Source organism: Ursus maritimus, unplaced genomic scaffold (genome assembly GCF_017311325.1).
Source record: "Ursus maritimus isolate PB19 unplaced genomic scaffold, ASM1731132v1 scaffold_31, whole genome shotgun sequence".
NCBI classification, from domain to species: Eukaryota; Metazoa; Chordata; class Mammalia; order Carnivora; family Ursidae; genus Ursus; species Ursus maritimus.
In genome coordinates, this window is record NW_024425675.1 from 3199256 (window position 1) to 3213144 (window position 13889).

A 13889-nucleotide genomic window follows, 5' to 3' on the forward strand; every position below is an offset into this window, starting at 1 on the left:
TAGCTTCTCCTTCGTATCAGAATGAAGAGATCTCCATACTAGAAGACTCCGTAAAAAGTTCTCTATAATGTGGCATTTAAAATGGTTTTTGAAGAGCAAATTTTTTAAAACATTTTGCTGCCAGAAAATTAAGTTCTAAAAGCTGGCATTAATTTCAGTCTTATGTCAAGAGCCAAATGGATTAATAATGAAATATCAAAGGAAAGTACAATCTCTCACTTAAATGTTTTTAATGATAATAATGACTTAAGACTTGATAAGAAAGCTGAAAAAGAATATCATTCCCATCCTGCAGTTTTCATAATAAATGAAACTTTCCTGTGGAGAAAATAGTCTCCTTTAAGACAGGTTCAGAGTAGGGCATGTCAGGAAATGATTCCAACTTGATTAAAATTTTTCTTCATATATTCAGTCAGCTCCTTATCTTGATTTTTCAAGTAGAAAAATAAATGAGAATTTTAAGCCTTGGTAAAACATTATGGAAATGTGAAAATCAGTAAACATTAAAAAGCCAAACTGAAAAGATCTAAATCAGTAAGTGACAATTAAGAACCTTCCAGACTTGAGGCAAACAAATGTACTCAATGATCAGACCCGAATGTGCCCAGCTAAGGACTGTCTTTGGTTTTTATACCTGTTTAAATGCAGCTTTTCCAGGAATTTAAATGCTGAACCTGATTCACAAAGTACGTTTTACCTTCAGTTGCTTCTGAATTTGAAATAATTCTGAAGGACACTCTGGTGTGTTTTGATAATGTTTTGTAGTTCAGACATCAAAATTTACTTATACATTATGTTTTTATAACAGATTTTGTATTGAGATAGCTGTATTAATTCATCAAGTCATTACTTAGTACTTTTTAGTTGTTTTGAACTGTCCGAATAAAAAGTTTATAGAATATAACACATATATTACTATTAGCATGGTAAATATGTGCTATAGCAGTATTTTGATAGGAGTATTTGGTATTTATTTCTCTCCAATACATTGGTTTTATTTGAGCTATATTATTCTCTGGGGATATTTTCAATATTAACATTTTTATAATAAGCAGGCTTAGGCTTGATTTTGACTTTGACACTGAAATGTACTTGCTTTGTATGGTAACATAGCTATCGCCCTGTATCTTTTCAGGTTGTTCTTATTTTGCATTCTTTATTAAATAAGGTTTTCCTGCTTTTAATGTATTAGTGATTTTATTTTATTTTTTCCAAACATACTTTGTCCTGATAAATATGAGGTTGTCTTTTGCAAAGATGGCACAAAGAATATCCTACCATAAAATGTTAACAGTGGATATTAGTAAGTTAGAAACATCACTGCGAATCACATTATTATGGATTTGGGGATTTAAAAAAACACATCTTTTGCAGTAAAAAATAATCTTTTATCTATACATGCTATACTTCCAAAAATTATTTCATCTGGTTGTGACGTTAAATCCCTAAATTTGCTTAAAAAGTTATTTCATCATTATGTTTTTATTGTTATTAGAATAATTTAAACATTTGTTGGGACACAGAGAAGAAAGTTGAAGTCTGCCCACATTGCTCTGCGATGGCCTCCTTTCATGTGTGCTGTTGAACTGTCTTTACAAGTACACTTTAGAGGATGCATTGTAGTCTAGCCTAATTATGTACCATTAGACATTTTGCCTTTTTTCAATTATAATTTGATAATTCCAGCTTGAGTGGCTAGGTGGATGCTGGAGAAATATTCCAAAATTGGAAAAAGAGTAGGAACATGTGGTAGGACCAGGCGAGCATTTGGCTGTGATTTGAAGTCTGTGCCACCTCGCTGTTACGTGGTTGGAAATGCTAACTTTGGAAAAGAAATCTGTCCTTACCTATGTGGAGATGCCCTGGGTAGAGATGTGAGCAGTTCAAGTCCTGGTGGTGGGCGGGATTGTTGAAGAGAAGGCGGAGGCGGGCAGACTGCCTGGTCCCCAGCGTCCAGCGTTGTAGTGACAGCAGTGCTCTGACCGTGGTTCGGCAGGCTCTACTTTCAGCTTCCCGCTCTTCTCGCTGTTCCCAGGGGCCTGGGCAGGAGTCCGTACGTCTTAAATGTGTTGCGTTCTGAAACAGTCTTCTTATGCAGTGATGACTACAGTTAGGAAATCAAAGCTTGCAGACCACGCTGATTAATGAAGCCGTATTGCGTGGAGACGATCCCCCAGCTGGCGGAGCGTGCTCCGGTGTTGAGGAAAGGTGTCCTCTGACGTTTCTGTCTCATGGATGTTGAAGGTTAAAGCTCTCTAGTGGCTCTCTGAAAATGAATACCTGTTTCCTCTGGCTTTGTCGTCACAACTTATTATTAATTGCGAAGAAAATGATATACCATTAGTGACATTAAACTCTTAATAACATCAGAAATTCCAAATGAGTTATATTTATTTTGATTCCTGCTGTGACTTTTTCTCCTGTGGTTTAGGATATATAAACAGACCAGAAAAAAAAAAAAATCCCAAACTCTAGGAGTCCACATGTCTTCAGTCTTCAGCTGTATTTTTCCCTACGTTTCTCAGAATCTGGTTTGAGTTTGTTTCAATATTGAAACAAGTGCCACATAAAAATATTAACAGCTGGTTCCAGGAATCATCTGGAGGGGGTGCAGATACACCGTTATCATGGAGCTTGTCACGGAACTTTGGTGGAAATACTGTGCCTATTAGGATTAAAGACTGCTCATTAGCAGTCTTTAAAAATAGCTGTGAGAAAGGAACATTGGAATATAACGTGCCATGCAATTTTGTTTCCTATTAGAAAGCAGAAGATGAGGATATTGTTCTCACACCTGATGGCACCAGGGAATTTCTGACATTTGAAGTTCCACTTAATGATTCAGGATCAGCTGGTCTTGGTGTCAGTGTCAAAGGTAACCGGTCAAAAGAGAACCATGCAGATTTGGGAATCTTCGTCAAGTCCATTATTAATGGAGGCGCAGCGTCTAAAGTAAGCACATGTTAACTTTCCTCAGCTTATGCCCATTAACAAAAATATTTCATTACAACCCTATTCCTGTCTTGGGAACGTATACACACTGTGTGTGGGGGTGCTTTCCTCCACCCTCCTATGTTCTGTTTCTATGGCCTGTGAATTAAACTTGCAGAAGACATGAACAGAGCATGTTTATAGATTTTATTGATGTTAATATTTAAAATTTTCCACATACAGGAGCTGTACAGAAAAGAAAGAAAATCTAAAGACATGGTTAGACTCAGAAGCTTAGATACCATTTTAGCAAAGGGCAATAAATTGTGGAGCAGTGATTAGACCCCCCCCCCCCCAGAAAAAAGGAGGTTTGGGCTTCTCAGAGAGGTCAGTTGTGGGATGATATGGCGGAAACTAGTGGTAGATAAGGTTTCTTCTGTGCAGCCTGTTTTGTCATCTGACTAATGTCGTGCCATTGCTGTCTCTGGTGATGAGGGTCGTTTTCTTTCTGGTTAGGGACAGGAGAGGGGTCGTCTTTGGAAGAGGAACTCTATGCCCTGTATTCAGCCAGCAAGGGGGAGGACAGAGAGCTCCTCTTGCATCTGCCAGCTCTCAGTTGCCTTCAGCTCAAAAGAGTCCTTGTGCCCGAATGGCGTGTTCTGGAGTGACATGTTCGGATACCCTGTAACACTTAACGCTGTAACACCTTTTGTTTTCTTCATAACACCCCATTCGTGATCAAGCTAATAGAAATCTCCATGATCTCTCATTTTAGGATGGAATCCATAGCTTCAAGTCCCCGTTTCTTGTCACACAGAATTGACAAGCCATAGTCATTGTAGTTGAAAGAAGATAATCCCTGCAAAGACTCAGTTTAGGTTCTGGGCACAGAGCTGCCCTACCGGAAGGCGCATCTTTCCCCTCTCCCCTGCCTGTGGGTCACTTAGCCTGTTTGCCAGCGGAGAACAAGTTTCCTGCCTGTTTGTCAAGGGGGCACTTCTCTGCAATTGTGTAACAGCCTTGAGCTTTTTCTTGTCTTGAGTTGTAAATAACCTCTATGGGTGTCTCTGGAAGCAAGAAAGTAATCACTTTGTGTCCTTTGAATTAGTATGCTATTTTGGTAAACAGATTATGATAATGACTTGATTTACAAATGTATAAATGATTGAAATAGACACAGGCTGCAGTGGCTGCTTAGACATTATTGTGCTCATGTTCAATTGGGCATAATCCATTAGGATTAAAGCCTCCTTTCTTTCCCCTTGTTTTTATTTTTATTTTTTTTTTTAACTAAAGAGAAAGCAAATTCTTTTATAACGGACTATTTAATAGCACTTATTTCTACCTGTTTTCTTCCCAGGATGGAAGGCTTCGGGTGAATGATCAACTGATAGCAGTGAATGGAGAATCCCTGTTGGGCAAGACAAACCAAGACGCCATGGAAACCCTCAGAAGGTCTATGTCCACTGAAGGGAACAAGCGAGGAATGATCCAACTCATTGTCGCGAGGCGAATAAGCAAGTGCAATGAGGTAAAGCATAGGAAATAAAAAGAAGACACTAGCATTTGAAATTGTAATAAGTCTAAGTCTTTTCCTAATATTGGACAAAGAATGGCCAGTCCTGGGACTTTCCTTCAAAATATTATAAAATTATCTTTGGTCTTTTTATTGTATTGATTGTGGACTGTGATTTGTTCTCTTAATTCTATGATCAGAGTATTCTTAAGCGTGCATTAGTATTTCTGCTGCCAGCTCAACAAATAACTCTGGGATCTTAAAGGCACCTTTCGCTGGGTTCTCTTCTTACAAACAGGGCCATACCTTCCTGCTGGGAGCCAGCAGTTTCTCTTCTGTTCAGTAGTGTTGTACCTGGGAGAGAGAACAGTGAAACAACAATGGCTTGTTCATTTGCTTATCTAAAATGGGAGGGCTCTTTTCAAAGTCCCTGACAGGGGAGAGTCTGTTTCTCTTGTGACATTGGCAAAAGTGTAAGTCTCCCGTTCTGTTACCTGTGTCCCCTTTCTCCTTCACTATACGGTTGAGTATTTCCCCTTGATTGCATGCTTTTTGAGTGATAACTGTTGTACAGTGCCATGGCTGGCTCTGGTGTATGCAGCAGTGCGTAATTAGGAGTGAGTAGGAAGAGTAGCCTCTCCTGAAGATTGTGATCATCTGTTTTCCCAAATAGTAAAAAAAAAAAAAAAAGTAAGTGGAAACATACTTTCTGGCACAGTGGGGTATTTGAAAATTTAAAAGGAATTCTGTATTGATTTGATAATATTAGAACTTGAAAAAAACCAGGTCCATAGATCTGTTATAAATTATGTACCATCTATAGGAAATAGGTGGGAGCTGAGAATTTGTAGAGCAAAGCTCGTTAAAAATGTACAGTTTGTTTTTAATCAATGCTCAGCTCCGCACATTTTTAAATCAACTAAAAGGAAATGACTAGGAAATCATACAAACTGAAAATTAAATCTAAATTGTTTGAAGTGTTTTTCTTAATTTAAAAATCTATGTTCCATATAGAAAGCGAGCTGTTCAGGTTGTGTTGATCACTTGTGCCATCCTGTAGCACCTTTGTATTTTGCAATGACAGTTAGGTAGTCAATGGACAGGTGACCAGTTTGGGGAAGGTTATTGACTATTGACTTATTTCTTCATTGTTTTTATTTTTCAAATGGCGAATTTGTTAACAGTAATTAACACATTAATTTCCATAGCGACAAGAGAACAATGTAACCTTAACTAAAAATCTCAGAATAGAGAACGGTGGGACATAAAAAAATTCACTTTCATGAGATAAATATAAATGCTAATCCCTCAGAGTAGGCTACTGGAATGGTTTTCTTGAATAATAGAGTTTTTATTAGTTGCCAGAAATTATTAACTGACCTTTCTAAGGTAAGTCCTGTAAAGTGCTAGTTGAAAAATTCTCCACAGTAAGTTCACAAGCACATTGTTCTTATTAGGCCTTTTTCTAAAACTGGATAATTTCCCATTCACAGGACAGTCTTTGTTTGGCAGATGTTTACTGAGCATCTACTATATTCAAGAAATGTGTTAGATCCCTGGGATATGTCAGTGAGTAAAAACACATGGGGCTCCTTCTCTCACAGAACTTACATTCTACTGGAGAATATTTCATATTCTCAGTCTCTTTAAAAATAAATTAAAATTTGTAAACACCTCCTCCAAGTTTTCTTTCACAGAAAAGCATTGGACGTTCTGGGGGCACTTAAAACATTAACAAAGGTACTGCAGACCAGCATCCTGAATGCGGACATGCTTTCCCCTGATTCAGATGAGTCCCTGATACTCCCCAAACAGCAGCGAAACAAACCTGTACCAGCCTGAAAATGTTTTGACAAAAGCACTGGTTTTATTCCCTGTTGTCCTGTAAAACACATGAAGTTGGAGTCCCACTGAGCTATCTCTGTGTCTCATTTACTTCTGCATATGAATTTATGTGAATGAAATGATTAAGGGAACAGCTGCAGTAGACAGTAATGGACTTTAATATTCAATATTCCTTATGGTATCGTTTTCATACATTGCTGGTTATTACTATTTCTTAGGAGAGTATAAGCTTATAAAACAATTATATCAAAAACGAAATCTTATCACGAGTGCTGTGCTTTCTTTGTAATACTACCGAGAAGCCTTTGGTACCGACAGGGTTTAACTAAAGAATTATATGAAGACAGAAAAGCTCAGTTCAGCTTCCCATAAGGCCTAAGACATGATTTTGCTGCTGTTGTACTTATATTATATATTACCTTTGGAAAAACATCTCCCTGAATTACGAGAGAGTACGTGTAAATTATGTTACAGTAAATATTGATAGAAGCATACAGCGTTTTGTCATGAATGAACCTCAAGCCAAAATAATGTGCTTGAGTTCCCTCCTTCTGGGTCTCTTAGTCAGCCAGAGTCCGGTCTTTGACAATCTCACAAAACTATATTTTACTAACTCCTCTTTAAATCAAGGGTTTACATATGTTAATTTCAAGCCAGAGGCGATGAGAATTTGCAAAAAGAAAATGGTTTGTACTTTGTCACATCTTTCCATGCCCTTTTCTTGTACGTAGGAAATGCTGTATATTATCTTAATTTTTTTCTTTACAAAAATTATTTGTTGACTGTTCACAGTAGATACGGTCACCTTACCCTACAATTCACTCTACAGCACATTTGAGACGTTCTCTGGAAGATGTTCCTCAGTCTCTTTGCTTGGCTCTTCAGGAATCTTGGAATGCCACCAATCTTGAATCTCTTCTTACCTGCTCTCATTTTTCTCCTGCTTCACTCTGGCTCTTCTCTCCCCCTCGAGGCTCCTTTATTTCTGCCTGCTCTGTTATCCTGAGTGTGTCTCGGAGCTCTCCCTGGGCCGTATCCTCTACATCGGGCGTGCTCCCTGGGAGAGCTTCAGGTACCACTGATGTTACAGCGAATCCCACAAACCCGTTTCCAGCTCAGAATTCTATTCTAGTTCCAGATACGCACTGGTCTGTCGCTCAAGCACCTCATTCACAAGTGCCCAAGACTTTATTTGTGCTTTTCCTTCAAAACCAGTTCCTCCTTGAGTACTTCATCCCCCCGGTCTTGCCCCCCACCCCTACCCCTGCCACACTGCGGTCGTAGAAGCTGGAGATGCAGGTTCACTCTTGACCTATCTCGGTAGCCTCTGCCTCCAGAATCTCTCTCTCCTTGAGCCACTTTTCTCCAGCCCCTCTGCTGTCACCCCACCTCAGGCCCCATTGTCCCACGGGGCTCGCTGCTGCAGTCCGCTCTCCACAGTGCAGACAGGCAGGTTTGTCCACAGAACACATTGCTCATGTCACTCCTGGCTGAAATCCCTGCAGGAGGTTTCTGTCCTCTCCAGGACAGGTGTCAATCTCCATCCCTTCGCCCCCTGGGACATGCAGAAACTGGCGTCTGCGCCCCTCCAGCCTGTCCCTGCGTCGCCCGTGTGAGCTCCTCCGCGCTGCTTGCACTTTCTCAGGTGATACTCTGTCGCCTCTGGGTTTGTCCCATGAGCCCATTCTGCTCCTTGTCCTCACAAAGACAGCTTTTAGATTTTAGTTTCTCTCATCAGAGTATTCCGTAGTCAGAGTACTTACCTTCATCTAGCAGCAAGTGCCCTGTCGTGGTTTCCTTTTTGGTTTTCTTTCGTGGGAACTGTAAATTCTGAGATGGCTGGGACCTTTGTCCATCTGCCATGTCCCTACCTCTCCATCACTTGTTGTCCAGCCCAGAGCTGACACCTGAGCAGGGATGGAATGACAAGAGAAATAATCCTGGGAAGGCTCGCATTTTTAGAAGAAAAGATAACTTAGTTACTATTAGAAATTGAAGTTCTAAAAAAAGAAAAAACAAAACCGATGGTGACCACATTAATATTTTGGCAGTGATCCTGGTTTTCCTTTGCTTCCCTTACATGTAATGTTCTTCCTTAAGTACATTTAAAAACATCTCATAGGGGCGCCTGGGTGGCACAGCAGTTAAGCGTCTGCCTTCGGCTCAGGGCGTGATCCCGGCGTTATGGGATCGAGCCCCACATCAGGCTCCTCCGCTATGAGCCTGCTTCTTCCTCTCCCACTCCCCCTGCTTGTGTTCCCTCTCTTGCTGGCTGTCTCTATCTCTGTCAAATAAATAAATGAAATCTTAAAAAAAAATAAAAGTAAATAAAAACATCTCATAAACAATAATTGTTTCTTTAGGGGAAAAAAAAGAGAGACATGGCTTCCCCTTGTTTTGTGCTCCTGATTGATTAACTTTTTTGGAGAAAAACTTCTTCAGTCCTTCTTAAGTCTTTTCCATTGGACAGAATACATAAAGCAAGAGACAGAAACATTGGTTATCATCACAAAGGACGCCTTTGTTGAGGACTTTGAAGGAGAGTAGAGGGAAACAGGAGTAAATACTTGACATCATTCCTTGAGGATTGAATATAACCTGTGTATGACGATTATGCTGATTGTAGATGTTCCAAGGAGATTAATATTTGTAGAAATTACTGCAGTTTAACATAGCTTGCAGTCATCTCATTGTATATGTTAGACGTGATTTCATGTAAAGCCTAGTCTTAGTACCGGTAGAGAATGTGACCAGGTGAGCCTTGCCTTAGACCCCATTCTGAAGGACTTAATCATCAGGGACTACTTTAAGATGAGTTCTCTCTGTAGGTTTAATCCTCTTAGAATTAGAAAGCTATATTAGAATAGGAAGGGGCCTAAGGTATCATTTATGATTCTCTTCAGTCTATGTATTAAGAAATAAATGCAGAGAGGTCAAATGATTTGCTTAATGGCTGCAAGGCCAAGGTAGTGGCAAAGTAATTTAGAAGCAAGGTGCCCATTCCTCTTACACATGTGAGTGGGCTTAATTGACTGACTGTGTTGTTCAGGCCATTCATATTCTGGTTGCCGTAGGAGGTAGCATACAATAAAAGCAGGGGTTTTAGCATCAGTCAGTCAGTTACATTTTGGGTCTGCCACTTAAGGTAGAATGACTTAGGGAGGCTCTGTTTGTCTCTGATTCTTGCTGTAGCCCCCAGGGGGTAAGGGGCTGGGGTGTGGAGGTGGGGGGGTGAGGGAGGATGCGAAGGAGATATAGTGTTGTCCTGCAGGGCAACAGAGCCTGAAACTGGACCCTAGAGCTATGGCCACTCTTCTCCAAAACTCAAGCTTGTCTTTTTATTCTTTGTTCTGTGTTCACCTGTCCTTTGGATGTTAGTACCTTCCACAGTACTGTGCGCTCAGCGTTAGGCCTGCTTCCATGTGGCCGGGTATGCGTACGATTTCCAAACCATTCTGAGGAAAATCTGAGTCATTCACTTGGAAATTAATTTATTCATCCATTTATTCACTTAGTACCTGCTCTGTTCCAGGCATTGGGGATAAAACAGAATAAGCCCATAAATACGGAAATGTTGAATAATAAGATTGTGCCAGTTACTAACTGCAACCCAGTCTTTAACTTGCTGCAGAGATCAGGGCTGTGTCTATGCCAGGTTTTCAGTGCTTATAGTCGAGATGTTGGGGTACATTTTCTCCATGTGAAGGACATCATTTGACCCACTCATGCTTACCTACAACATGAGAATTTGCTAAACCCTGCAGAAAATATATTAGTTTTTTAAAAGAAGCCAAATTTTAACTTTTTCTAAGGAAAGTAGTCCAAGTATATAATGGAAAGCATGTTCATTGGACAGTATCCAGTTCCTTTGTTATTACATATCATTTGTTATTTTCTGATTATAAAAAAGCAACATATGATCATTTGACTATCTTTTCTAAGTGTGGACTACATTTACATTGTTTTTCAGTATTGGGGTAATTCCCAATTTTATACCTTTGTAAATAATGTTATGATAAATATTGATTCATGTGAATCTTTATATGCATAGCTTATGATTTTATGAGGGCAATGACCACAGAGTGAAATAAATGGCCCACTCAAGGAGTGTAAGATGTTTTTGGACCTGTGATATACATTTCTAGATTACTTTAGAAAAGACCGCTACCCAGTAGGAGTTATCTTGCCGCAACTGAGAGCTAATTTTTCTCTAATAGGTGGAAGGGCTTTCCCGTTTTTCAAGAGGTGGAGCTGAGGGGGCCGAGCACAACTGCTACCTGGGACTGAATTAAGTTAGATTGAAGAACATTTTCGCACCTGAAACAACAAGCCACAAAGTGAAAATTGTAGTACTTTTATTTTGGTTTCTTCTTCTAATTAAGTTTAACTTGGAGAAGGTTTTTATGTAAGGGGACTTGCAGGGCCTGGGGCTAGCCTAGGGTGCAGACCACCCCGGGACTCTCTTCCAGGACCCCTCGCTCTGCCTCTTGGCTGCACCGCCTTAGTGCCCTCATAGTGTGTCTCTCCTTAAACTCCTTTTCTTGCAACAGCAACAACAAAATCATCAAGAAATTTAAAACAAAACTGTGCACCCCAATCAGGTTTTTTTTTTTTAAAGAAATTAAAAGGCATTGTATCTTCTGTTAAATATTTATGTAGTAGGCTACTGATGTCTTCATTTAAATCTGTCTTTTGAGATGTAAATTAGACATGGTTAGGGAGGTAGGGGAGGTGTAGACNCTTTCCCTGAAAATGTTCAAGTGTGAGGTTCTTTCTGAACAGGCACCTTACTGTTCTTTCTCTACAAAGCCTGCATGTGCTTTTTTTTTTTTTTTAATGGAATTTTTATTTCATTTTCTAAAATTCTAAAGTAGCCTCATAGATTATTTAGGGATTTCTCATGAATAGCGTTTTAAGGATTTTATCATCTAGAAAACTGCAGTTATCTAGTTCAATTAAATGTATCTGTTAAGCAAATGTGAGGATATGTTGTTTGTCTTATAAAATAACTTGTACAGCGAGAAGGTCTCGTATAGAGATTTGGATTGCAAGTCTCCTCAGTGTATGTGCTCATTTAAAATTTTCAGACATACTTGTTCCTATGGCATAGGGTATTGCTTTTATTTGTTTTTGTTTTTACCTCCCCAAAGTACTTTGGAAGTGAGGTATAGTATTCTTTCAGAAAGTGTTCTTTTATTTTTTTACACCAAAGACCTTGAATATTTAATTTACTTTTCTGTGAAGCTGTCAGTTGTAATCTGCAATTAAAAAAAAAAAACTAATAAAACAAATCCTCATTTCACAATTTAAACCTTATTGAGTCTAATTCACTAGCGCTGTGAGTTTATTATTCTCCTGCAGTTTGACGTGCCTCCAATTGTAATTGTGTTGACCCTTCAATGCATTAAATCTCCCCAGTGCTTATCAAACTGGGAGAGATAAGTCTACAATTCGGAACTTCATTAAATATCTCATTTATATTAAACAGATGATAGCTTCTAACAGAAATAATAATTTGTTCCAATGAAGGAACTGCAACCGTTGTGGTTTCCTCTGTTTGGGATGTGCGGTCCGACACCAGCCCTCTCCCCTCCAGCCCTCCGCGCCAAGCCCTCTTTGTCTCTGGCTGCAAGCCAGCACCAGAGAGTCATAAGATATTAGTCCATGGGGTTAACCTCAGAGCCCACATTTGGAGGATTGCTGTTAAGTGTGCTTTGTTCCTCTTTGAAGCAGATTTGTTTCAAGGCCTTATGAACATAGGTTCCTTATTCACATTATTTTTGTAAAGAATCTGACTTATGAGGCACAGCTGTTTTAAAGAATGCCACATACTGTTTTAATTCATGGTGATGGAAATTGACCTATATTCTTTGCTTATTTATTCAGTCATATATGTTTGTGACATACACAGCTTTGCTTCATTAGAATATTTGGTCCTTCTCTGTGGTTTGTATTCTATTAATGTGGTTTTTCAGGTACTCGCTATCTTTTATTTAAGATTACAGTAAGAGAATAGAATGAATTGTTTTTACTAATTTCTAGCAGAAGAAATGTAGGCTCAGTGAATCGTTCAAGACTCCTGAGCTCGCGAGCGGTCTTTAGGTCTTGTAGAGCACGTAGTAATCTCGCGAGCACACACAGAGATGAGCGCTAATTGTTCGGTGTATGTACCTGTGATGGACACAGAAGATACAGCTTAGTTGCAGCTTCTGTTCTTGCAGAGTGACATCTCCTCAGGAATTCTGAATTAAACCATAACTTAAATTGACTTCAACAGATACTAACAGTTGAATTGAAAAAATAAGCAGCAAAATAAGTTTAAAAAAAAAAAAAGCTTTTAATATACATATTTTTCCTCCAATGGTTGCAATCTGACAGAACTTCATGGGAGGCACAGTGTAAAGTGGCAGAGAAAGTTGGTCATTAGGCAGAGCTGTCATCACAAATTATTTTGGTACAGGGTGAAAAGTTCTAGTTCATTTGGTACCCAGTTGGATGCAGGCCTTGGGCAAGTTGTTATAATTCCCCCATGCTGCTAATGGGCCTCCAATACTGATTTTCCCTTGCCCCCTTTTCTCTGTAGCTGAAGTCACCTGGGAGCCCCTCTGGACCTGAGCTGCCCATTGAAACGGTGTTGGATGATCGAGAACGAAGAATCTCCCATTCCCTCTACAGTGGGATTGAGGGGCTTGATGAATCCCCCACGAGAAACGCTGCCCTCAGCAGGATAATGGGTGAGTCAGGTAAAGCTCTGTTTTTCACATCTTTATTTTTTATGCTTTCCCGGTTCACTGGGAGGTTATTGATGTAATATTAATGTAAGGGAGGCCCGTGTTTTCAGGAGGAAAAAGAGCAGGCTCGTGATGATCATCCAGGAAGTGTTAATAGTGAAGAGACTAAATCAATACATTGATTTTGTTAAGTGAATTCTAGATCCTGTAACATGTGGGGAGGGGGGAAGAAAAGGAAGGGCTCACGTGCAGATATTTTCAGTGATCAAGATGTGTTTAGCTTGTTTGAGAGTAGAAGTGAAGCCATGTTTTAGGACAGTCAAAATTTAGTGGTTTATGACAAGGAGGATTCAAAGTCTGTCTCTTTCACAGCAGCGCTGTTTACAGGGAGAGAAACGAACGCATCTACACACGTTTGCATGTAGATGAAATAGTCCCATTTATTTGGCTTGTACTCAATAGGATGTCACCATTTTTAAGTTGCATCTCTACTTTTTCAAAGCCCTCGTTTTAAAATCCGGAAGCTAGTGTTTTGCATCCTTTGTTTGGATTCAGCACCATACTGTCTGCTCGGCCCCCGGTGGGTAATGAGGTTATTAGCACGTGCTCGGCCGCAGTTGGGCTCTCTCCTCACAGACCCAGTTAATAAAGACTTGCTTTGCCACAGGAGTGCTTGGATTTCCTGAGTTGCTCATCTTGGGATTAACTTGTGAGAGTTTTCAAATTTAACACATAAGAAGCTGTTTTGATTAAAACCGCACCTGACATAAAACACTTTTATTGCTGGTGTGTTTTGCAAGGCTCGAAAGTAAAACCCTAAATTTAACGCCATTTTGAAACATTTAATGAAGATTTAATACAATTCA

The 13889-nt window shown here is 39.6% G+C and overlaps 1 protein-coding gene across 14 annotated transcripts in view; it reads left to right on the forward strand.

Annotated features, from left to right (window-relative positions):
- PARD3 (par-3 family cell polarity regulator) overlaps nucleotides 1-13889 on the forward strand; it is a 633307-nt gene that overhangs the window by 395278 nt on the left and 224140 nt on the right. For 11 of the 14 annotated variants that reach the window (XM_040645257.1, XM_040645260.1, XM_040645258.1 and 8 more), the window contains 3 exons: nucleotides 2764-2952; nucleotides 4292-4462; nucleotides 12876-13026. In XM_040645257.1, the coding sequence (XP_040501191.1) occupies nucleotides 2764-2952; nucleotides 4292-4462; nucleotides 12876-13026 (511 nt within the window). Of the gene's footprint in view, nucleotides 1-2763; nucleotides 2953-4291; nucleotides 4463-12875; nucleotides 13036-13889 lie in introns of all 14 variants that reach the window. The other 3 variants (XM_040645256.1, XM_040645263.1, XM_040645265.1) reach the window with 1 other exon arrangement.